At 35.5% G+C, this 27,181-nt stretch overlaps 1 protein-coding gene across 1 annotated transcript; it reads left to right on the plus strand.

Moving 5' to 3' along the window:
• Positions 1 to 776: 776 nt before the first annotated feature.
• Positions 777 to 23,590, plus strand: vib (phosphatidylinositol transfer protein vib). The gene is made up of 7 exons (XM_089645506.1): positions 777 to 912; positions 1,325 to 1,355; positions 9,719 to 9,830; positions 14,645 to 14,796; positions 14,874 to 14,951; positions 19,841 to 20,071; positions 20,153 to 23,590. The coding sequence occupies exons 1-7, from the start codon at positions 896 to 898 to the stop codon at positions 20,348 to 20,350; spliced, it is 819 nt and encodes a 272-aa protein (XP_089501632.1). The 5' UTR covers positions 777 to 895; the 3' UTR covers positions 20,351 to 23,590.
• Positions 23,591 to 27,181: the final 3,591 nt, after the last annotated feature.

Consider the following 27,181-nt stretch of genomic DNA (forward strand, 5'->3'; position numbering starts at 1 on the left):
AAAAATTTTGTAGCTTTTTTATTTCATTGTGAAATTGAGAGAACAGTGTTAAAAAAAATAAGTAATTCGTAAATTTTGATTATTCGAATATTTCCTGCTTAGGTTTTTTATAAATTTACTATAATCAATGACAATTATTTTACAAGCAATAATTATTAGCCTGAAACACTCGTCCACATTGAAAAATCTCCTGATAAAAGATACATGACGCCAACGGGACTTGAACCCGTGTCTCAGGGTGTTTCAGGTAATAAAATACAAATTTGCTTGTAAAATAATTGTTACCCTTTGTGCTATGCATAAAAAATCTTGTCTTAAACATTAGTTCACCAAAAAAATAATAATAATCAATTACGTTACAATTTGTAACGTCACTGAGTATAATCGCATTTTTCAGTATTTCTGCATTACAAAAAAAAGGTTGAAAATCGTATTTGATTGAAAGAGATATCCGATCATTCGAAGATGGATTTATTTGAAAAATCACTTTCCGGGATTCGCAGGATTATAATTTTCTAACGCAATTTCCGTTCTCCAAATGGATACTATGGAGGACAGTTTAGAGGAAAACCAACCGCGATAAAATTGTTGGGAACAGCGATTTTCGCAGTGCGGAGTAGAACTATAATAATTACACGAGTAAAACCATAGTGAAACGTTGCGTTCTAATGCTAGTTTCGCTCTTATCTGCCAGGTGGCAATGCAAATGTAGTATTATATTCGGTATAGATCTATAGCTGTAATTCTGTCCTGACGCCATTTCCGTTGCGTCACGACACTAGCCGGCAGCCGCGCCGGCGCAGTCAACGAATGTTTCCCAGTGGAACACTCCATCGGTTGTCGGCGGTAGCGCTTTCTGTGTGTGATTAGTGTATTAAATTTAGTCAATAGCAAAATGATTTATAAAGAATTGTAAGTACAAATTCAACATAATGTCTCGGTTTATAAACGTTATCCGCCAAACTCCGCAGTTTTCTGTTATAAAGTGTTGAAAATCAATGCCTCAGCTTTTCTCCGAGGCCAGGCTTATCTTTGCTTCGTGACATTAATCGTTACGAAATATCATTTTCCCAGACCTATTGATGTGGCAAATCGATAATATCATATTAATAGTTAATATTTATTCTTTCTTTTCGCCTGGGAGCGTTCTGAAGCGACGAAGTGACACTGACAGGTCCTCGGGTCAAGGCTGCCGTGCAATTCTGAGACATGTCATGTCGTTTCCTTCGGTCTCTCGCGTGTTGTTTTCTAGAAGTTGTTTATAATAATAACAGTTATTAATGAGTGTTTTCTTGCTGTTAATATGATAATGTTTTTGTTGCAGCCGATTGCCGTTGCCGCTGACAGTTGAGGAGGTGAGTTGTTTCTCTGTCTGACTCACGCGACTGTCTTTTCCCCCACACATTGCTCCGTATGGCAAGGATGGCGCAAGGCACTCTAGGCAGGCACTCTACACATACACCTTCAGCCACTGCCTAGTTCTGGTTCCTCCCCATCTTCACTGCTTCCCTTGCACCCCTTGCTGGAACCCGAACCAGCTCAATCCACTTTATTGCACTTCATTTTAATAAAAATAAAAAAAATCTATAATTAATATCCGTCGATAGTTACTTCTAGACACTTTGAACTTTGTTCATATAATATTCCAAAGAATACTATTTAATTACATGTTTTCTTCATTTTAAAATCATTAGTGCTAATTACATGGTTATCTAGCTGAAGGTATTAATTAATTGCCATAATAATTTATTATTATTACATCTACTTTGCGTGATGCTTGTGTTGGTTTATTAAATACTCGGAAACTTTTTTTTAATCTCCAAAATTGACAATAGTTAATCATAAATAATAATATATATATTATGATGATTATATGTCTATTTAGAGATATCAATATAAATTATGCAAGTGCCTCTAGTTCACGCCTAGATAAAAAAAATGTACTGTTCTCTGCAGTAAATGTATTTAAGTGCCCTGTAAAATTACTTTCAGATAAGGAATAATTAATGGATTGAATCAATTCATAGCTGGCCTTAGATTAGTATATAGATGTAGGTATATAATAGGCTTGATTATTATTACTATATTGTGTCCACTAAACATTTTTTTGTACACTGGTGTGATAGAAAATTGCCTGGAATAGCTTTAGTCATGTAGCTATAGCGACCAGATCTGAATAGTGAGGCTATTTATAACCTTCCCCTTGCTCATCTTTCTATCATCATTTCCTTCAGCCTACAACATACCATAGTCCCACTGCCTTCGTGCGGTTGACACTTATGCAGAAATCTTATTAAAAATCGATTGTACCTTCTCATTTTTACTCTGATATTTTACTAAAATTGCTTTTACTAAATCATTTTCTTGATACATTGTGCTAACCTCCAATCAATCCTAAATCTTTGTTTTGCATTTTCCCCCATATTCCATCTCTCAAAACCACTTTCTTTGCTTCTGTATTTATTTATTAACCAATCCCAAATCTTTGTTTTGCATTTTCCCCCATATTCCATCTCTCAAAACCACTTTCTTTGCTTCTGTATTTATTTATTAACCAATCCCAAATCTTTGTTTTGCATTTTCCCCCATATTCCATCTCTCAAAACCACTTTCTTTGCTTCTGTATTTATTTATTAACCAATCCCAAATCTTTGTTTTGCATTTTCCCCCATATTCCATCTCTCAAAACCACTTTCTTTGCTTCTGTATTTATTTATTAACCAATCCCAAATCTTTGTTTTGCATTTTCCCCCATATTCCATCTCTCAAAACCACTTTCTTTGCTTCTGTATTTATTTATTAACCAATCCCAAATCTTTGTTTTGCATTTTCCCCCATATTCCATCTCTCAAAACCACTTTCTTTGCTTCTGTATTTATTTATTAACCAATCCCAAATCTTTGTTTTGCATTTTCCCCCATATTCCATCTCTCAAAACCACTTTCTTTGCTTCTGTATTTATTTATTAACCAATCCCAAATCTTTGTTTTGCATTTTCCCCCATATTCCATCTCTCAAAACCACTTTCTTTGCTTCTGTATTTATTTATTAACCAATCCCAAATCTTTGTTTTGCATTTTCCCCCATATTCCATCTCTCAAAACCACTTTCTTTGCTTCTGTATTTATTTATTAACCAATCCCAAATCTTTGTTTTGCATTTTCCCCCATATTCCATCTCTCAAAACCACTTTCTTTGCTTCTGTATTTATTTATTAACCAATCCCAAATCTTTGTTTTGCATTTTCCCCCATATTCCATCTCTCAAAACCACTTTCTTTGCTTCTGTATTTATTTATTAACCAATCCCAAATCTTTGTTTTGCATTTTCCCCCATATTCCATCTCTCAAAACCACTTTCTTTGCTTCTGTATTTATTTATTAACCAATCCCAAATCTTTGTTTTGCATTTTCCCCCATATTCCATCTCTCAAAACCACTTTCTTTGCTTCTGTATTTATTTATTAACCAATCCCAAATCTTTGTTTTGCATTTTCCCCCATATTCCATCTCTCAAAACCACTTTCTTTGCTTCTGTATTTATTTATTAACCAATCCCAAATCTTTGTTTTGCATTTTCCCCCATATTCCATCTCTCAAAACCACTTTCTTTGCTTCTGTATTTATTTATTAACCAATCCCAAATCTTTGTTTTGCATTTTCCCCCATATTCCATCTCTCAAAACCACTTTCTTTGCTTCTGTATTTATTTATTAACCAATCCCAAATCTTTGTTTTGCATTTTCCCCCATATTCCATCTCTCAAAACCACTTTCTTTGCTTCTGTATTTATTTATTAACCAATCCCAAATCTTTGTTTTGCATTTTCCCCCATATTCCATCTCTCAAAACCACTTTCTTTGCTTCTGTATTTATTTATTAACCAATCCCAAATCTTTGTTTTGCATTTTCCCCCATATTCCATCTCTCAAAACCACTTTCTTTGCTTCTGTATTTATTTATTAACCAATCCCAAATCTTTGTTTTGCATTTTCCCCCATATTCCATCTCTCAAAACCACTTTCTTTGCTTCTGTATTTATTTATTAACCAATCCCAAATCTTTCTTTTTCATTTTCTTGATACATTGTGCTAACCTCCAATCAATCCTAAATCTTTGTTTTGCATTTTCCCCCATATTCCATCTCTCAAAACCACTTTCTTTGCTTCTGTATTTATTTATTAACCAATCCCAAATCTTTGTTTTGCATTTTCCCCCATATTCCATCTCTCAAAACCACTTTCTTTGCTTCTGTATTTATTTATTAACCAATCCCAAATCTTTGTTTTGCATTTTCCCCCATATTCCATCTCTCAAAACCACTTTCTTTGCTTCTGTATTTATTTATTAACCAATCCCAAATCTTTGTTTTGCATTTTCCCCCATATTCCATCTCTCAAAACCACTTTCTTTGCTTCTGTATTTATTTATTAACCAATCCCAAATCTTTGTTTTGCATTTTCCCCCATATTCCATCTCTCAAAACCACTTTCTTTGCTTCTGTATTTATTTATTAACCAATCCCAAATCTTTGTTTTGCATTTTCCCCCATATTCCATCTCTCAAAACCACTTTCTTTGCTTCTGTATTTATTTATTAACCAATCCCAAATCTTTGTTTTGCATTTTCCCCCATATTCCATCTCTCAAAACCACTTTCTTTGCTTCTGTATTTATTTATTAACCAATCCCAAATCTTTGTTTTGCATTTTCCCCCATATTCCATCTCTCAAAACCACTTTCTTTGCTTCTGTATTTATTTATTAACCAATCCCAAATCTTTGTTTTGCATTTTCCCCCATATTCCATCTCTCAAAACCACTTTCTTTGCTTCTGTATTTATTTATTAACCAATCCCAAATCTTTCTTTTTCATTTTCTTGATACATTGTGCTAACCTCCAATCAATCCTAAATCTTTGTTAAGCATTTTCCCCCCAAATTCCATCTGTCAAAACCAACTTCTTTTCTTCTATGTTTATTTCACTTCAAAAGTAGAACAATTTGAAATATGAGCAAAATTCACCAAGAAAGTACCTTCCCCAAATTTTTTTCAACATTTCTTTTGAATCAGTAGGCGCTCAGAGTGCAAGTCTCCAATGATATTCATAATTTAATCCATTTATAAATTTTGTTTGTTGGTGAACATACATTTTTTGTGGGTGATAATGTTAACTAACCAGGTCCAATTGGTGACCTATTGTGACCGATGGTGTACAATTGATACCAATATATTTTTATTGAATGTAATTTTGGCCATAAATTGAGAAGATTCAGCGGTAGACAAGCATAGGTGTGGGCGCTTACCTCTCGATCTCTAATTTTGGCCATAAATTGAGAAGATTCAACGGTAGACAAGCATAGGTGTGGGCGCTTACCTCTCGATCTCTTGCTAGCCAAGTTCAATACCAATATGTTTACATAATTATTTGTCTATTAATTTATAATATGTTTTGGTTTGTTTGAAAACAATCAGCGTAATATTTAAATTACTTTTTTAAAGAAAGAAACATTCCCAGGTTACCAATAATCTGAAAATAATTTGAAGATATCCTACTACCATCACAGTAAGCAGAAAATGTTGCTTGTGGCGTGATGGAGGACTTAGCCAGCTGAGGAATTGAACTTACAACCCCTGGGTGGGACCCAGATGTGATGCCAACTCAGCCACTGACCCCGGTCATTGGTTATAAAAATGATAGGACCACTATTGAGACTACAAATTTAAAGTGAACCATATTAAATTTAGAGGCCACCTTTGGTATTGAGCTATTTATGTAGATAATCGAAAAATATCTTAATTCTTTCAAAATCTCTCAATCTGAAAAATAGATTTAGCAAACCATCTTAACAGATGGTTACAACATTGATGGTTAAACACATTACAGGTGGGAATTATGTGTTTTGTTTTACTATTATTTCTATTGATGGTGCTTCAAAGAGTCCATGAATGGTCCGGCATTGATTCAGTCAATATTCCCAACGTTCGTACACAGTTGACATTTTCCGATAGAATGGTTTATGAGTACAACTTGTTCTTAGAATGACTCACCGACTGTAGTATTTCCTCCCTCCTACAACACGGATGTGTTCAAGATTCAGGTTCTCTTTTTTGATTGTTTTTCTCAAAACAATGATATTTGCATTATTTTTCACTACACGATTGACATATAATCAGACCACTTGATAAGAAGTATTTTTTGTACAATCTTGCGATCTTGTGTAAAACATGCGTTAGATATTATAAAACTCAATTTATTAAAATGATTTCTGATAAAGAGGCACTTTTAATGCACCTGCTCACACTTTGCTAGATATGTATGTATATTATATACATATATATTTTAAAGTGAATTGCATCAGATACAGCAGTAACGTGCACGGTGTGGTTACAACACATCCAAATTAGATGTGTGCTCACTTGTGCAAAGAAATACCAAGCCATTTCTACAAATAATTGAGTAGCGGAACCATGCAGTATTAAAAGTGCCGCTACTTACCTGCTATCGAAAATCATTTTGAAAAGTAACTAAATAACCATGGAACATTTAGCTGCAGGGCATAGCAGGTATAAAGCATGCACCAAGCACCACTGCACAACTCTGTGATGATGATACAAGGCAGCATTTTCCGCTTACTGTGGTGGTAGTAGGAGATTTAAAAATATTGTCAAATTATTCATGACTCAGGGAACCTTTTTTTTTTTTTTTGTTTAGTTTTAAAAATTCACTTGCCATTCTTCTCATTCAAAACTGACACTTTCGCGTCATGTATTATTTGAAAATCATGTTTTTATTTAACATAACGTGTGTATATTTTTACACACCACTGAAATATGGGTTATCAAAAGCTTTGATTGTTTTCAATAATAATGATGAACGACTTTAGATGAATAACATACCAGCCCTTTAGAGTATTGATCCTTTTGCAGAATTTACTCTTTGTGCAAGTCCACTCAGTGCCCGGAGTAAATGCTTGAGCCTTAATTTAGTTGTCATTTCGACAGTCAATAAACCCTTCTCCTTCTAGAATGTACTTTCATTTTGCTAACGAGACAGATTAAAGATGTTGTTTGTAAGAAGGGGGCTTCAAAAACACCTAACCTGAACCTTTGGGAAACCTATCCTAAATGATTCCCGTTGAATATCAGTTCTGATAGTCTACTGGTTCCAATATTGGAATTGCATTTATTGACACTGTTTTTTTATTCCACAAAGATACGGATATACTTGGTCTTAACCTTTGAAATGCCGAGCTCCCACGTCACATCACATTTATGTGATTTATGAATGATATTGAGGATGTCCCAAGAAAAATTTGATGATCAAGTGAATTAAATTCTAGTTGAATGAGTGCCATCGTGTCGGAATAATGGAAGGCAATGTATGAATGTGGGTGAAGCAAGTAGTGTGTGTCAAGACAGAGTTCTGTGGTGCTCAATACTTCCTGCCTGCCCCTGAGAATAATCAAACATCAAATGCTTTTTGCATAAATGTGCTGACGCGCTACACTCTCGTATTTCAGAATATCTCTCGCCAATCATTCCAATTGGGAATGTGGGCAAACGATATGCTGAAATAGGCCAAGCTATGAAAGTGTAGCTTGGTCTGATGTAGCTGTACATTAAATCCAAAGGTTATTTCATAAAAACTTGCCTTTTTAGATATGTTAGTCTCACTGGCGGCAACACTTTTTTTAATGTAAAATTATAAAATCAATGGATTTAGTTACGCTTGTTTTTTCGATTATTATTTATTCACTAAAAACCAGACAGATTTTTTTATTATTTAAAGTGGTTATCTACATGAATCAATTTTAATAATGTTATTGTTGAGTTCTTCATGTATTTTAGTTTTATTCATAATCTTAATAATAACATTACTAAATTTGATTAAATAATGTCATTGGATAAGCGTGTGATGTCACAGTTAATACAAGATTGGAACGGCAGTATTGCAGCACTGCCATTCGAATTTATATTGTACCTCGTGTGACGTCACGACGCACAATTGTAAACATTTTACCGTTCCCTTTGAAAGATTATAACTTTGTCATTTTTGGAGATATCGAAAACTTATTTTATTGTTGCTATTAACTCTTTAATATAGTGCATTTCAACAAAATAAAAATAACTAGGAGACATGCCGAGGTTGATACTCACAGTGGGATAACCGAAATGTTCCCTTTTTAACACAAATTATGCTCAATGAAATGGTCTGTTTTGTAAATGCTTGGGTTTGCTCAGAGACATTGATATTGTCTGGTTATTTCAATGTACGCTCTTCAGCGGACAACGTCTGATTGATGTGTGGTTTGCCTCCAGTTCGTGGAAGTGATACCCAGATTGATGTTGGGGCAAGTCTATCAATGAAATGGTCTGTTTTGTAAATGCTTGGGTTTGCTCAGAGACATTGATATTGTCTGGTTATTTCAATGTACGCTCTTCAGCGGACAACGTCTGATTGATGTGTGGTTTGCCTCCAGTTCGTGGAAGTGATACCCAGATTGATGTTGGGGCAAGTCTATCAATGAAATGGTCTGTTTTGTAAATGCTTGGGTTTGCTCAGAGACATTGATATTGTCTGGTTATTTCAATGTACGCTCTTCAGCGGACAACGTCTGATTGATGTGTGGTTTGCCTCCAGTTCGTGGAAGTGATACCCAGATTGATGTTGGGGCAAGTCTATCAATGAAATGGTCTGTTTTGTAAATGCTTGGGTTTGCTCAGAGACATTGATATTGTCTGGTTATTTCAATGTACGCTCTTCAGCGGACAACGTCTGATTGATGTGTGGTTTGCCTCCAGTTCGTGGAAGTGATACCCAGATTGATGTTGGGGCAAGTCTATCAATGAAATGGTCTGTTTTGTAAATGCTTGGGTTTGCTCAGAGACATTGATATTGTCTGGTTATTTCAATGTACGCTCTTCAGCGGACAACGTCTGATTGATGTGTGGTTTGCCTCCAGTTCGTGGAAGTGATACCCAGATTGATGTTGGGGCAAGTCTATCAATGAAATGGTCTGTTTTGTAAATGCTTGGGTTTGCTCAGAGACATTGATATTGTCTGGTTATTTCAATGTACGCTCTTCAGCGGACAACGTCTGATTGATGTGTGGTTTGCCTCCAGTTCGTGGAAGTGATACCCAGATTGATGTTGGGGCAAGTCTATCAATGAAATGGTCTGTTTTGTAAATGCTTGGGTTTGCTCAGAGACATTGATATTGTCTGGTTATTTCAATGTACGCTCTTCAGCGGACAACGTCTGATTGATGTGTGGTTTGCCTCCAGTTCGTGGAAGTGATACCCAGATTGATGTTGGGGCAAGTCTATCAATGAAATGGTCTGTTTTGTAAATGCTTGGGTTTGTTCAGAGACATTGATATTGTCTGGTTATTTCAATGTACGCTCTTGAGCGGACAACGTCTGATTGATGTGTGGTTTGCCTCCAGTTCGTGGAAGTGATACCCAGATTGATGTTGGGGCAAGTCTATCAATGAAATGGTCTGTTTTGTAAATGCTTGGGTTTGCTCAGAGACATTGATATTGTCTGGTTATTTCAATGTACGCTCTTCAGCGGACAACGTCTGATTATCACTACGCCATCTATATATAAATGATACCCAGATTCATGTTGGGGCAAGTCTATCAATTTGGATGTCTATGGGTTTGCTGCTTCTTTTGTGTTGTTGTTTTTAATGAAATGGTTGTTGTTGTATTTCAGTACCAGGTGGGTCAGCTGTGGGCGGTGGCCGAGGCCTCCAAGAATGAGACGGGCGGAGGAGAGGGCATCGAGGTACTGAAGAATGAACCCTTCAAGGACTATCCCCTGCTGGGTAAACTGATCTAACTATACCTACCTTACTTACTGTCTGTGAATCACAATACATATAATGATATTATATCCCCAGATTCATTCTTGGATTATTGTCAAAAGTCATGGTTATGTGTGGAGATTAATCCTATTGAATCGAATTGTAGATTTTCATTCCGCTTGTTTTGTTCCTTTTGCAGTTGTTGTTTATTTCATAATTTAGTTTTCTATAAAATTGATTTGGTGTCTTATAATGGTTCATTGTTTATTTATTTATGGAAGTTTTATGATCCTACGGCTGGCTACTTGTTGTTCCCTTTTGCTTTGCAGTAAAAGACTAGCCATAAACAGGTGCCCAACATTTGTTCATGTTTCTATGTAGCTAACACAGTATTTAAGTTATAGTATGCTCAACAGTATAGACCTTATATTTAAAACAATTAAAAAAATATATAATACATAATCCGTTTTTGAATGCTGTTCCCTGACTTAGGCCACGTCCGCACAGGCAGGCGGCTTGCTTAGCGCCTAGAGCCTAGTGGCTTGCATTCTGGCTACTTGCTAGGATACACGGTGTCCGCACTGAAGGTGGTTTGCGTGGTGGGTCGCTAGGTGTCTTGGTCATTTGCTTGTCGTCTAGTTGACGAGATGTCACTTTCAAAAATAGCTCTAAAACTGCTACTTACAGAAAATTCATCTTTAAAATATACCATTTCACGGCCTTATCCATCATGTTGGGTTCATGACATAAATAAGTCACGGTCAAGTCATGGGCAGTTTAATGTTCTGTATAAATAATTGCGTAATTTTGACGAAAAATTTTACCAGTCCAGCCCAGAGAATCATTTGATATACTTCTTAGTATACATAATCCAACGCCATAACCATAAAATCTCATTGTAAAAAAATTATGACATAATTATTATTATTTTTTTTTTAAGAAAACTACATTTTTATGTAGTTCATTAGCTGGATTCCACAGAGGTTCTCTTTTAAAAACAGATGCAATTAATATTTCGTCCATTTTTCTCTTCAAAAATGCCTCGCGCCTAGTGACAAAAAACCAACACGTTCGTTCACTTCGATACCCGCAAAGCGACTAGCATAGCGACTAGCTAGACGCCAAGCGCGCAGTGCGGTCAGTCGCGAGTGTTCTAGAACGTTTGTTTTACTAAGCTACTCGCTAGGTGACTCGCTAGACTCTAGGCGCTAAGCAAGCCGCCTGCCTGTGCGGACGTGGCCTTAGTGTGAAATGACTTCTAGAATCTAAACGTTTGCCTTGTCATGATTTTTATATGAAGGTTAATTTAAATCATCAAAATATTCCTTGAACTTTGAAACATATTTCTTTTTACGATGCATATTTGGCAACAAATAATGACATATTTTTTTAAAGCATTTCCTTCTCACAGTCAATATAAGGAAATTATTCATTTTGGTGATATTTCGACACTAAAAAATTTAGGTTGATATTAAAATAATTAATGTTTTTGTTTTTTCATTTGTAATTTCAAAACTTAATCAATTATCTAATTAATCTCTAATATATTATTAACTAAAAGGAATACTAAACAAATTTTATAATGTGACACTAGTTCTCACCATTCAAGTGTTTTTAGTCAGATGCTTAAATAGATTCTCTGCTTTGTGGGTAATTATAATTTAATTAAGTAATTAGTGTGCGATTAAGTTCCGTTTGGGTTAAAGGCATTGTCAAAGGTAAAATTTGAATCTAAAACTGAATTAAATGAAATTATAAACTTAGTTAATTTTAAAAATAGTGAAAATAATTTATAGTGCAGTTCCACAAATACAATAAATAAGTTTTTGTTGGATAGTTAGCTTCATTAGTTATTGTTCTCCGGTCTTTATGTTTTCGCAATAGGCATAATTACCATGGTCAATGTCAATTTGTCACCAGTTGGATCACATGGCATTCAGTTTATCTCTGGTATCAACTCCTAGTTCAGATAAGGATGGTACTTATTCTACCTAAAGCCGCAATCAGATAAGCCGGATAACTCAGTCCTGGAATCGGAACGCGGCCATTTGGATACGCTCATTATTATATCATTAGTTTATTGGGGCATTCATTATGTCATGAACTTTCGAATACTACATTGTGCCTATTCATTTACTTGCTAGGCGGTCAATCTCCCATTAAAATAGATCATATCCTTCATTACATGATGCCTACTGATAATGATACTACACATCCGTAGTACCTACAAAAGATCTATTGACTTTTTTAATTTTACACCTCAGGAAATTTATGATAGAGGCTTTACTATTTTTTTATTTTTTTTTAAGGGCGGAGACGGTTTACACGTAGTTCCCGTGAGCACTCAGGCCATAGGCCCATTGTGCCATCTCCCATTTTACCTCATTCCTTTAACAGTAATCCAGTCCCTTTAATGAAGTTCACCAGGGTTGTTATTGGGTATGTGGCTATGTCTTCTGGTTCTACCGTATGTCTCCCCAGGTATCTGAGCCTAGTTCCCACCAGGGCAGGACATTGGCACCAAAGGCCAATTAGAGTCTCTTCATCGTCTTCACATTTCCTGCATCTGTTGGTGTTTTCCACTCCCAATATCTGCATGTGTCTCCTGAGACGGCAGTGTCCAAAATAAATTCTGATGAAATTACTCCATCCTCCCCCCTCTTATCCCACTTAGAGCCACTCCTAAAATAAGCATTTTACTGAAAAGGGCTACAATAATAGTAACTATTTTACCGCTTTGCATTATTTGATGATTGACTGTTAGGCGAGTACTAATATCTCAGTGTTATTGGAAAGGACAAAATACATTTTAAGAGCCCCATTCGCTTACGGTTTTATGGGGGACCATATTGACCCCCGTTGGGATCCTACTTAATTTTTACCTTTAGGTTAAGTAAGTCTAAAAACATATTGTTATTATTAATACTGCGGACTTATTGCAGGTAGCTTGTATCGGCACAGAGCATGTAAGCGCGTAACAACAGCCGTGTTTGCACAATTGTTTTCACCCACATTATTATTTTATTTATCTTCTGATGTAGGTTTAAACTCAATGTATCGGTGGATTAAATTATATAAGTGTGAAAGATGCAGGGCCGTTTAACAATGTTATGATCAACTGCACACAATATAGATTTATGTATATTAACTTGGCGTGTTTCTTTTACACAAGTTAATGACATTGTTCTTAGAATATCAAAGCTTGAAATAATTAGTTTCCTCTGATTAATTATTATGTGATAAATCGTTCTAAAGTAGAACCTATGACTGATATAAAAGTAGTATATTTATGTAGGCAAAGGTGAGCTGCTCGATTTTGCAATAAAATATTCAATTTGTCCACTTAAAACTTGACCATTTCGTAAAAATTATCAGCACTCCTTGTAGTTAATTTATATTATAATACCTAGATATGTATAGAGAGCTGTAGACATATTTCTTTTTTAAATCTTTTATTTGATTGATATTTTAGTTCCGAGAGAACAGTGTAAATGAAGCACTTCTTATGTCAGTCTCAAAATGAATATCTACATACACGTGTGTGCTTAGCGCTGGATGTGCAGATTATTTGTGCCCCATATTTTAATGATTATAAAATGGACAATGTTAAAGAAAAATTGCTTACTAATTTCGGAAATAACATTTCTCATTTATTCAATGTGTTTGAGGTCAAACACCTTCAGGGTTTTTGTATTATTATTTCTGTATCCTTAATGAGTAATCATTCTAAATTTGTCCGCGGTGCTTTTTGTGTGTATAGACACAGTTCTAACAATAAATAACATGAACTGATCTACCTGTCGAACTCACCTGTCATTATCAAATGTGTTTACTCTTGTGATCTCTCAATGCCATTTTATACATATTTATTTATAATTTTACCTACCGCACAAGAGTCCCAACAAGAGACCATGGCAACCCCAATTGGGGTTTGTTGTGAGGCTGAAGGTAGTGGGGAGGGAAGGAGATGGGAAGTACTTGGCTACTCACATCTGGTCACAAAACACGGCTAAAGCCATTTGAATGGTGAACTTACACCAGGGCGATACTGAAGAGTATTTTCCACTCTGGAACCTGTCGCAAATATACCTTATATTATTTTTAATGATATAATTGTGAAATAACACAAATTAATCAAATAAAATGTTCTTGCGTGTGCCGGGATTTGAACCCGCAACCTCCGGATTGCCCCTCGACCATGGATGCCGTCTAGTCTGCCATAAACAAACTATACCACAGATGATTTATCTGTAAATTCCAATAATCCTCCAATTGAAATCTTTTAAATTATATGAAATAAATACATACCAAAATATCCCTAACATTAGGTGCAGTTTGAAAACCAGTGAAGGTAATTTCAAATGTTTTACCTGAAATTACAGTACATTCTTTTTATAGAACTTAAAGGCTTACAGTCTAAGAACTTTTTACTGAAAATACATCATTTGTAGTATTTCTTGTGTTTGCAGGCTACAAAGTGTGTGTTTTTGGGTACTGACCGTTAATGAGGCATTTTTACACCGATTAAGCTCTATGATTATTACAATTCATGTTGCAGGTACTACCACATTTAAAGTTAGCCTTTGTCCTTGCATTTTAAATATATTACCAAACTGCCAAGCCACAATTGGTTGACTGTGAATATCCCTAGATATTTTAGGATAATCGGCTTGGAAAGTTTTCCATTTATGTCAGTTTTGGCTGTCCGCCATCATCCATTAGTAAAAGTGGGGATTGAGGATGTGATGATGACTCACTTAGAGCTTACTGACCCGTGTAATGTTATTTAGCAATTTAAAAGACCTAATGAATTGAATGTATTGTTGTCCTTGAAGGAGGCAAATATTCAGCTGGCCAGTACACCTACAAGATCTACCACCTGGCCTCCAAGGTGCCGGCCTTCATCCGCCTGCTGGCGCCCAAGGGGGCCCTGGAGATCCACGAAGAGGCCTGGAACGCTTACCCATACTGCCGCACAGTCCTCACCGTGAGTTGCATACACTCTGAACATGTAACCATCCTGTGTCCTAACCTAACCTAATCGGCCCATGTTTTGTGTCGCAGAACCCCGGCTACATGAAGGAGAACTTCATAATCTCTATCGAGTCACTCCACGTGCCCGATGAGGGAGATTCCGAAAATGTAAGTCCCCATATACCTTATATTATTACTTATTTTCTAATGCCTAGTGACGGTCAAAGAAGTGAAAACTCACTTTCTTTTTTAGATATGTTTGGCAAAAACAAAACAAAAAATGTCTTTTTTATGATAAATAGGTACCTACTATTTCATGTTTTGTGAAAAAAATGTAATCTAATCCTTTATCGCGTTGTCACTGACAAAACCATTCAAACTAAGCTACAAGTCAAAAACTCCTTCATAGATAACCCATTAATACAAAAGACACGTAATGCAGCAGCCATGTTGATTACATGCAGCAAAGTCATTATTATTATTCCGGAAGAAATTCTTTAAATGATAGTGAAAACCCTATCAAAATCCATTGTATAGTTTAGAAGAACTTGTAACGTATTTATCACGTATTAATACAACTTACCGTATCTCCGGTTATTTGCTCTACTTTAGCTGGCAGCAATGAAGGGAATGAAATGAATACAGCAATATTAATTGTGATAAACAACATGGGGTATATTTGAGATTTAACTTGAATACAAGAGCAATACTTATTATTAAATCATCAGGGGTGGTTGACTACTAGACAGCCAACGTAAGTTGAATTCGGCCACGATGTTTAACTTGTATGATTATATTAACTATGAAGCTAAAATAAGACATCACCACTGAGCGCCAGTCTAGAAAACTTATCTAAACGAATTTATATTCATGGTGATATCTAAGAGATGTGTCTAATTCATGTGGATTAATCAAATTTGTCTCACGTGTGCGTATTAATCTCCGACATTCAAGCAGCCCGTTCCCGACGACCTTTCACCACCTGCCACGAAAACCAACTCTCGGCTTCTCTGGAATTCCACGCTCGGCTCTTGAAATCAACGAGTGGCGTCTTGAAATTCTATGGCAACGCGTGTCTAGAAATCTTGTTAAGTGAGCGGACAGTTCCTACCGCTACAAACTAAGCGCACAAACAGACAGATGCGAATAGCTACTTTGTTTTATAATATTTAGAGATAATGTCACAACTCGTCATGGTAGTTCGAGCTCAATTTGAATCCAGTGGTTGTAACCAGGGTTTATATAATATTATACGGAATAATAAGGAATTTGAGCTAATTTATTTATTTATCAATATCCGCATTCAACCAATAATGCCAGTATTTTTTTTATAGTTTGTTTATAGATTTCCGTTTTCATATGTAAATTAATTCCCCAAGTTTGAATTTTTTTAAACTCCCCATAACAGCCACAACCCAACATAGTGGTAAGAGGAGCGGGGGCGCGTGGCGTCATCTGTACTCTGAACGATACCCTTCAATAGTCAGTAGGGTATTTTGTATAGAGAATTTTTTTATTCTTCTGTAATGAATTCCACTACATTTTTTCAATCAATGTTGAGGGGTTATATACAGTCAGGAGGCCCCAAAAAAGGGATTAACTAAATTAACCTCTCAGACATAGAATTTTATTTATTATGTGTCCCTTTGAGAACTGTCAGAACGTGATAATTTTTGTGTTATTTACGAGTTTTACTAAAATCTTCATAACTCACGTTTTGGGAAACGTAGCCTCATTCTAAAAAATGTTTTGGAAAGATTATGAAATCCACTATCGCATTGTGTTGTTATATGTAAATATTTGCGTTTCTAAATATACATTTTATGAAAACGTCAAAAATATGTAAAAATCGCTTACCATTATTTCAAAGCCTTGAAAAATGTACTTTTTTCTGAGTAGCACAAAGGAATAACACTTTATATATTGAAGAAATATATTTAAAAACTATTAGTCACCTCAAAATATTAACCGTCCAAACTAAAATATTTTTAATAAATTATTTAGAAACGCAATAAATTATTAACGAACATCTTGACAGTTTCAATCGGCTTAGATAATGCACCTCTACTTTCCATAGATATTCTTGAATACAGACGCATAGCGTTATTCATTATCGATACTCTGTTTTTTAAATCATGGGAATCCGTATACTAGTGATGGAAATAAATCAATTTTTGTAAAATCTCGCGCGTTTACGTGAAAAGACGTTCTAATGTCTTGACCGCTATTATCATATTTACGTATTTTGACGTTCTAATGTTCTGAGTGGTTAAGGGTTTTTTTTTTTTAATTTCAGTTTTCAGATTAAAGTTAATTTAGAACTTTTGTTATCCCGCCAAAACAAAGCCCCACATGGTGATATACCTACATAGCTGATAGCCTTACAAGTCGCGGCAGTACATTGTGTACTGTGTACGTTATCGATCTATGTGACTTTAACAAAACCTTCTAAAATATCAGGTGATAATACAATTTATTATTGTATCGTTCCGATGTGTAAACACATACAAGCGTCACGTAGAAATTTATTGCCCGTTCCAAGAACTTTTATGCCATAAATGTTAGATGCGATCTTGATGCGACAATCGATCCGCTTTCTGACATATTATATATAAACACAACATTATATTGGCATAATGGACGCTTATCAAGATCACAGTCACCTAATTTAAGTTAAAACAATTGATAAGACTAAAAAAGAAAAACACAAAACTGTGTGGCAACTTCTTCCTCTTATTCGCAAAATACGCATGTAAAATGTGCACAGAAATGTTTAGTTACTGTACAAACTTAATTACATTTGACCTAAAATTTCGTTCCATCAATCATGGAGTGTTTATACAGTATAGCTTTTAAATCGTTTTTCTGTAACCATTTATAAATTTTGAGAGTAAAAATATAGAAATATATTTGTATATTCAGAATGGGTGTTTTTTTGATCTACATGAACATATTTTTTAAAAGTCAAAATATTTTTTACTCAAATTCCTCATACACTTTATTTTATAATTCCGTTTGTTTATCTTCTGAGATTATCTCAGCAGCCTTTAAATAAAGTAATTTAACAAGATGGCAATCTTTGTTGGCAGATTCGACATCTTAACAGACATATCAATCGTGGCACCGTTTTATAGATAACAAATATCTAGTATAGGGTTTTACAATAAGAGGTGTTATATGTATGTAAAGAAAAATATAATTTTCTTTAATTCAAGGCAATGCCGAGCTTGTCTCGTCATTGTGGCTGTGTGTGTCGTGGACTGGCTGGATGTGCGCCACAGTACCTACACAGTCGACTCGATGTTTCGTAATCTATGGTGACATAGTAAAAATAATCTATGGGTTGTGACAAGGCAGATTGATGGAAATAATTTGTAATTGCTATCGTGATTAAGGAATTGACATAAAATTAATAACATTAAATGTCGTTCCTTTCATTACAGAGAAACTCAATTGTGTTTTAATTGACTGTCGTTCAAATCACAACAAAAAATATGATTATATGTATTTAATTTATGGCCAGAATTGGATGGTATTGATCTGGACAACGTTTACTTTCAACAAGACGGCGCTACGTGCCACACAAGCAATGAAACCATTGATCTTTTACGGGAAAAGTTTCCGGACCGTGTTATCTCTCGAAGAGGTGATCACAATTGGCCGCCATCTTGTGGTTTAACACCTTGCGACTTCTTCCTTTGGGGCCACGTGAAAGAGAAGGTCTACGCCAACAGCCCAGAGTCGATTCAAGACCTCAAAGATAGAATTCGTGAGGCTATCGAGGATATAAGGCAGCCGCTTTGCGATTTGGTTACGGACAATTTCATGAAAAGGATATGGTACTGTAGGCGTGGTCGTGGTGGTCATTTGACTGATGTTATTTTTCACTATTAACGGCATACCTTCCTCTTTATAATGAAATAAACATTCGATCATTTATATTAAAAAAAGGCATTTTTCTTTGAATATCAAAATAATAATTAAAATAATAAAAACACTTAATGGAAAACCCTGTACATGGTAACTGGTGGTTAATGTGGCATACAAGCCAGATCTAGTTGATTAGACAGGTGAAATATGTTATTATCATAGCCCATTCAAACTTATCTTTATTCTGTACCTCAAAAACCAAAGGTTGGATGTCACATTTAAAAATTTATCAACTGAGAAGAAATTATAAAAAAATTCTAACTGTTATGGCTTACAAGTGAAGGTTACATTCAAGTTGTTTGTCACAATAATGTCAATTTATTTATTATGTAATAATGTCCCGGGAGTGGCACAAGAAAATGGAGATAATTCTGCGACTATCAATAATATTTATTATGATTGATCCCCAGCTATTAAATGGATCCACCACTAAACTGGGCTACCTACAGTCAAACGAGTTGTTTTACCATTTTATGATACAATAATGTGTAATATACAATAGATATGCAATAATTATATAATAATTCCTAGTGATAATGTGTCGGAAGTGGCACAAGAGAATAGTGATAACTCTGCGGCTATCAATATATTTATTACGATTGATCCCCAGCTTTTAAATGGGTCCACTACTACGTTGGGCTACCTACAGTCAAATGAGATGTTTTACCATTTTATCATACAATAACGTGTACCCGGCGTTACTGGGGGTTACGCTTAGGAGATAGACATGTACCATTCGACACTTTTCTGTAGGCCTTTTTAAGATATACAGTTCCGTTGTACATTATTTTGATGTCTTTGTTAGGGTTTAGCCAGCGTTAGCAATGTAAATGCCTGAAAATATTTTTTACTACTTAATTAGAAAACATTGACTTTTCTCTACTTTCTATAAATACAATTTGCATGTATTATATATATAAATGTTCCGGATGAAATATTCTAAATGATAGTGAAAACCCTAACAAAATCCGTTGCATAGTTTAGAAGAACTAAGCGCACCAACAGACAGACGCGGATAGCGACTTTGTTTTATAATATTTAGAGATAATGATACAGTAACAGATCCTATTCTCTTATTCACTTTGTACATTGACACTCTATAACCGATGTGTTATATGTGTCTGTAGGTCCACGAGCTATCTCCCGAGAAGCTGAAGAACCGCGAGGTGGTGTACATCGACATTGCCAACGACCCGGTGTCCAGCAGCGACTACAAGCCCGACCTCGACCCGACCAAGTTCCACTCGCAGAAGACGGGGCGCGGGCCCTTCACCGGCCCGCAGTGGTGGCGCGGCCACAAGCCCGCCATGACCTGCTACAAGCTGGTCACGGTGGAGTTCAAGTGGTTCGGCCTGCAGGTATGTGCACGTGTCAACAAACATACACACTAACCAATCGATCACCAGTTGTATGTATCTATATGTGTATCTCCATTACAGAGCAAAGTGGAGAGCTTCATCCTCAAGTCGGAGAGGCGGCTGTTCACCACCTTCCACCGGCAAGTGGTGTGCTGGCTGGACAAGTGGCACGGCCTGACCATGGCCGACATCCGCGCCATCGAGGACAAGACCAAGGAGGACCTGGACAAGCTGCGGAAGCAGGGGGAGGTGCGCGGGATGCGTGCGGGAGACGAATAGAGAATAACTTGTATCCAGTGTTTAGTATCGAGTCGGGTCGGCCGCCATAGACTAAATAGTTTAATTATTGGTTCGGGAGGGACAGTACAAGTACACTGCGAGCGGAGAGGTAGTTTAGCTAGATTATTGCAATACAGTTCAGAGTTCTAATGTACGTATGTATGCGAGGGTGTATTGTATATACGACACAGGTCCTACTTGCGGGACTCCTTATTTCCCACTAATTATAATTATTATTTGTATTAATGTGTATAAAGTGGTATGGCGGGTGTATTGAAGAGGCCATTAATGGAATGAGGGCTCTTTTCTTTGTGATTATTAAACTATTTTATTATTGCGCCCTCGAGTATTAATTATATGGGCGCCAGTAAACCGCCTGCGCTGGGCCCGTGAGATATTTGTAATTTATTTTAAACCAAACATTGATTTCTGTACTCTCTTTGGGCCATTGAATAGTTTGTATTATAAGACGTTATATAATTATCTAAAAGATATGTTAATGGCACACATCCTATAGGTGTTGACTAATTTAAAGAATGAAGGCTACTCGTGCGCTGCCATGTCCCCTCCGTACGTAGTACATAGGCGCTACGTACTCCCCCATCCACCCTCCCTGGAGGGGACACATTCCATGAGCCGTCCCAGGTCAGCGGGGAAGCTGGTAGCTCTACATTATTGTTTAGGCTTCCAATTTAAAGTAGCTAGAGTTTTTCGTCATTCGCAATAAGGAATTGGTTTTATCTACTTGACGGGATTTCATAGTAACACGCGAGCAGGAGTAATCCGCGTCTTTAGAAAGTCAGGAGCCAACCTTATATACCTTGTGATTATATTAGTCATGCGGATAATGTAGACAGACACACCTTGGCAATATGAGTTAGATTCCACCCGAGAAGCAAGCACAAAGACTGATGTGTTGGTTGCTGTTGGCTGTTATAGCTGCACACAAACTGTATTTTACTCATCAGCCGACCAGCTCTGAAGGACTACGTAAACAATATCCTTGTATATATTATCTTTATTTTCCAAATCTATAACATTTTGCATTTTGTAAATTTGAATAAATATTTTTGTTAATTTAAAAGTTGTATCTATTTATTTGTTTTCCTCGCCTCGAAATAAGTATATATTATTGCATCAAGTGCTTAGTGCCAGAATATTATATGATTGTTATAATATTATATGTTTTAGTACGTGTCCGCTAAAATACTAAGTTTTATGTTAGATATTAACTTAAGTGCATGAAATTTGTTAATCAGACATTAACAATAATATGAAGTATCTAATACTGAAAGTGGAATGAATTGTTTTTTATTATTTGCTGGTAAAATAACATAAGTCTGATTTCCCAAAACAAAATCAAAAGACAAACCGCCACAATGGTTTTAGAGCAATAACAGCTGTTCTATTTTCCAACAACAATTCAGTGTTGTTTTATGATGACGGCAGATGGCGTGTGCACGACTGTTCATAAGATGTGGGTGTTTTTTGTGTTGTCTCATCTCAAAAACCTACATTTTAGCTAAGAAAATGAATTGTGAAATTTTCCATTGGCAAGAAAGCATTTTACCTTGCAAGTACACATTACTTTTAATCATACGAGATGACAAAAGAGGAGATATTTTTAATAATTCTGTTTTAACTTGGCTCTGTGCAAGTAGAATTGAATAAATTAATGAAAGTCTGTAAGATTTGAAAATGCAATAAGAAGTGTCTAGTGCAGAGATGGTATCTTCTATCTACTGGCCTCGCAGACCTGTTCTGTTGGGTGTCGGGGTATTCTGTCCGACAATAAGCGATGCCGACTTCTCTTCCTACACTACATACATTAAACTCTAGTATTACATCAAATCCACCGTGTATTTCCTATTTTGTGGTATTTTAAACCTTAAACTACTTATCTTACTATTATTCTAGTGTGTTGTTTCGTCACTTGCAAACATTGATTTTTTTATCTGTGAAAAGTTGTGTTGCAAATTCATAATCTTTCATTTTCAATTTTTTTTTTTATTTACAGGAAAGTCTCGTATAACTTATTTTTATTGTAAATCTTATTTCTAGTATCTTCACCAAAAAATGTAGACAATTTGTCTAGACGCCATCTTGTGAGAGAGTTAGCACTTACAATGCCTTTCTCATATAAAATAAAGTTGGTTGTTTCAGGTGAAAAAAATGTAATAAGCAGTAATTGTTGAATGAAACACTAGTATATATTGAATTATTTCGCGGATAAGAGATAAGCCGCCATAGCTCAGTGGTCAGAGCTGTCGACCGGAAATCGAAGGGACACGGGTTCAAGTCCCGTTGGCGTCATGTATCTTTTATCAGGAGATTTTTCAATGTGGATGAGTGTTTCAGGTTAATAATTATTGCTTATAAAATAATTATCTTTTAAGACGGTACAATTTATAAAAAGTAAGTTATTACGAAAATAGTGTTTGGCATTTAGCTGGCGTACTAAGAATTATGTTTGAGTGTACAAAAGAGAAGGAAGCATTATATGTATTAATCATAAGGACAGAAATCCCGATGCCTTAGTTATAAGAAGAATCCCATCGCTGCAGGTCACTGAAGAGAGTCACGGTTAGAGTGCTAATCTACGTTTAACTAAAGTTACATGTTGTTATTCTTGTTAATACGATGTGTGGAGGAGTTAGCAATCGGTGTGAACATTTCATTGTTGATATCTAGTGATAGTGACTTGACCTAGTAAGTGTAGTGCCGAGGTCATGTTGGGTTAGGTTACTATTGTTTACTTCTCCATTTGACTTCTTCCTCGGTGACTGAGATGTTATTGCTCCGGACCGACTTGTTGGGAAGAATGTAATTCTTTCCTCAGCCGATTACTGTATATAATTGATAGGACATTGGTTTCACAACTTGTATAAGTTTAGACAGAACTCTGTTAAATATTTTCTATGTATATTTTCATCGGTCGGATGTTTTAGTAACACTGTATCTTTTAGACAAAACATTAATGATATATTCTGAATTTGCAATTATTAAATTGTACGGAAATTAAATAATATATTTGGACATTCTACAATATTATATTGTAAATAAAGTGTAAATGGTTGTTAGAAAAAATATATTCAAAAATATTTTGTGATGTTTTAAGGAGGCATTTCTGTGAATTGTAAAACATTTGTTCAATGTCAATTTGGAGAGATGAAACTGTTGTCGCGGGTGAGAATAGCGAGCCCCGTCACTTATTGTAACAATAAAGCAAACACAATTACACTCGGGTGGTTTTACTTCCGCAAGCCCCAACTCTTCCTTTCTAGTCTCTATATTGCTCCTGCACCATGAAGGTATTCTTCTAAAGCCGTATATGCTTCTGCGAGCTGTAACCGAGTCAGTGTAGAACGTCCTTTGATTGCCGTCAAATAGAATACCGTGATGGAGTTACTTTTATTCCGTTGACCTATACTGGTTGAAAATCGAATTTGTATTATCTGATACCTGTTATGTGGACTGATAATCTCAAATAAGATCTCAACATGTATCAGGGATAATTTCCTCCTGCCTTAGATGTTACTTTAAACGGAATACAACTGCTGTCTACCGACACAAAGCACGGACATGATTATTTCAGGCTGTGTTATTTGTATGTAGGTATAAGGCGCGGTCAGTCCATACATGCTGTGGATGTTCCGCATCCCTTGCATTTTAGATTAAAAAGATTTTGACTTCTAGCCGTAAACAGCAATACTGCAATTTTAATATTTCTACAGCGACATTAATGTGATTTTTTTTACAAAAACGACGCTGTAGAAAATCATACAAATATTATTATTATAATACATCGTGCATATTATCATCCCGTTTCTGTGTACGCACAACGAACGACACGATACAAGGAGCGCGAGTCTAAATACACATACATTCTCAAATACTGCGTAAAACACACGTATACAAGCAATACTGTGGTGTGGAAGCGATCTGTAAACCACTTCCAAAATGCTAGAATGGATTGTTCTTAGTGCGTGTGTACGCGCGAGCTGCGTTGACAGTTTGCTTTGAGCTTGAATACTGAAGTCGGATTCTTATTGAATATTACGAATAACACATTTAAGATATTTTGTATCTGTAATTTTATTATTGAGCTATGGAGCTTAATGGATTTATGGAGATAATTTAGATGGTACCTAATTGTATCTTGTTCGTGGGCTAGCATCTAGATGTGCATATTTGATGTCAAGTACGTAGTAAGTACGAGTATAAACATTTGATGTCCAGCATCCCTTCTACAGAAGTCACCGACCGCCACTGGTAGGTATTCTTTGTGCAAAATTAGTTCTGCTCTGCTCATTTTTCCAAAAAAAAGTGTATTTTTTATTTTTATTCTTTTACACGCCCATGGGACTTTTACATTGGATACATGAAATGTCTACAATTTTTACGCAAGGGTTAGTAATAAAATAAACAATGATTGTAACAAATAATGATTACCTACATTACAATAGGGTATTTTCGTTTTTATTTTTTGTTTTAAAAAAATTACGATAAAGAAGGTATATTACGATTTAAAATGTGACATTTTGATTTGCCGCCAAAATGACATATTCGTTTTTATTCGTAATTTCGGTGGGAGAGTGGTTTATTTGTTCTGTGCACAGACATAGGAATTAATAGACGAGAAGATAATGGCGAGGGGTAAAATCAACTGTTGAAGAACGAAGGGAGTGAAGCTGACTGTGATTCGTCAATAAATCAATCTGACAGTAAATAGGCATCTCGCATTATAATATCACCATTTACTTCTTAAAAGTAAAATCTGCTTTTGAATGAATAGACATTTTTACATGGGAGCGCAAATTACTCGCCACGTTATGAACAAATTTGCGAAGTCCAAATTCGGCAAAAAAATTCGGTTCTATTTTCAGAGTCGAATATTTCGTTTAAGTATTTAGTTAAGACACTTTTATAAATGTTCATAATTTACTTCCCAGCAACCAACCAGCTTTGTGTTTCGCGTCCAGACGTTTCTCGATGTGGTAGTAACAACTGATTCATATTATACGATGTGAATATGCTTAAAATAAAGTAAAATAATGCTTATATATGGAATGTAATACGACAATTGGGTTTATTCTCTTTTTCACATCTATTTTTACAAGTTTTCATAGTACAAGTCAACATTTTGCCGTGTTATTTCGTAAAATGAACCGATGATGCCTCGACCATAGTTCGCACAAAAATGATGACGTCACGTTTTCAAATTTCACTTGAGGCCATACGCGAGCACAGCCGGCTCCAATGGAACCGGTATGGGGAGTGGGGATAATACGCTTTTAATCACTTAGGGCAGGTCTACTAATATTCATATGTCTATGGTTCTGTGGCATTTTCAACATGCCCGGCGACTTTGGTTTTGGTGACAGCCGTCAGCCAGTGGCGGTTCTTCAAATCAATAATTTTGAATGAAAATATAAAAATTACACATTTTTAGTACAATGATCAGAATCACAAAAATAAACTTTAAATCTTCCACACATTTTTTCAGTATTCATTGTTTGTGAAAATACCCCATTGGATAAAATTTAAAAATAATTTACTGAAAATATCAGAGATACAAAAAAAAATGATTAGGAAGGTTTGTCATGTACCTTTCAAAAATATTTTATGTTTTAGGTCTAAATGAAACACGCTGTAGGTAAGTTATTATTATTATTACAATCTGTGTGAATACTATGACGAAGACAACGATTGATAGACACATAATATGCACCGACTTGTAAAACGTTGGAATTTCGAAAAATAAAATGTAGCACCATGTAGTTAGTGCACTTTACCGGGATGTAATTAAACCACTCACCCCCGGATATGCCCGGACACATGGGCTTTTCACCATGGACCTAAAAAGCCCTGGACAGAGCATTGGTGCAATTTTGTATGAATGGTATTGAAGCCAGATCCAGGGTGAGGGGAAATTGCCTGGCAGCCATCTGTATGAAGGGCCGGCGCGAGTATCATTTTGGCGCCTTAGATAGGTGATCACTGTATTATCAGGGCCTTGGCAATTCGGCGCCCGGAACGGACTGCTCCAAAGGCTGGCCCTGTTTTTTTACAAAGTGGTGCAAAATAAACTATTATAATTTTATCTGTATGTTGTGAATGCAGTTATAACGACTTATTTATTTATGTCAAATTAACAGCACACAAGTTCCATTTACATAAATGAAAGTTATTGACAGTCATATACAATATGGAAAGAAAAGAAAAATTATAAGATTATATAAGTTAACAAGAAAAAAAACCACCATAGTACAAAATTATTAAAATAAAGAAAGAAGAAACAAAAACAAAAAACCTGTTATTCAGTGATCACATTAATATAAGCACTGCTCAAATGTTTAATATGAACAGATTTTTATTTCGATAGACGCAATCAAAAACATCAGCTAACATTGCATACGAGTTACCATTGGTTTGTAATCTATTTATAACAGAATTGTAGCCTGAAACCGTAGTATGATTGTTACTTACTAGGACACCTTGATCAAACTTTGGTAGGAACATGAAAGTTAATCAACACTGATATCGTAGAATTTTATATAAAAATATAAGATCAGAAGCTTTTCTTCTAGACCGCTTCTAACGAGAGATGTGTGAATATATTTTAAATCGTTGGAAACTATAAAACCTAACATTTTCATTAGAGATAGAAGTTATATGAGATAAAAAGCTGAGTTTTTGGTCACATATGGTATGATGCCTAGGTCAAGTATTTCGATACTGAGAATAATTCAACATTAAACAATGAATAATTATATATTATTGGATGTTTAATTTTGTAGAACCTCATGATATGGTGAATAGGATAAATAG

This window comes from Hesperophylax consimilis, chromosome 22 (genome assembly GCF_061612785.1).
Source record: "Hesperophylax consimilis isolate HC1 chromosome 22, BYU_Hcon_1.0, whole genome shotgun sequence".
NCBI classification, from domain to species: domain Eukaryota; kingdom Metazoa; phylum Arthropoda; class Insecta; order Trichoptera; family Limnephilidae; genus Hesperophylax; species Hesperophylax consimilis.

What these genes read in the sequence shown, in the direction of transcription:
- vib (XM_089645506.1), top strand. An exon ending in ACTGCCGCACAGTCCTCACC is followed by an intron (nt 14,797 to 14,873) that starts GTGAGTTGCATA and finishes TTTGTGTCGCAG; the next exon opens with AACCCCGGCTACATGAAGGA. An exon ending in ATGAGGGAGATTCCGAAAAT is followed by an intron (nt 14,952 to 19,840) that starts GTAAGTCCCCAT and finishes ATGTGTCTGTAG; the next exon opens with GTCCACGAGCTATCTCCCGA.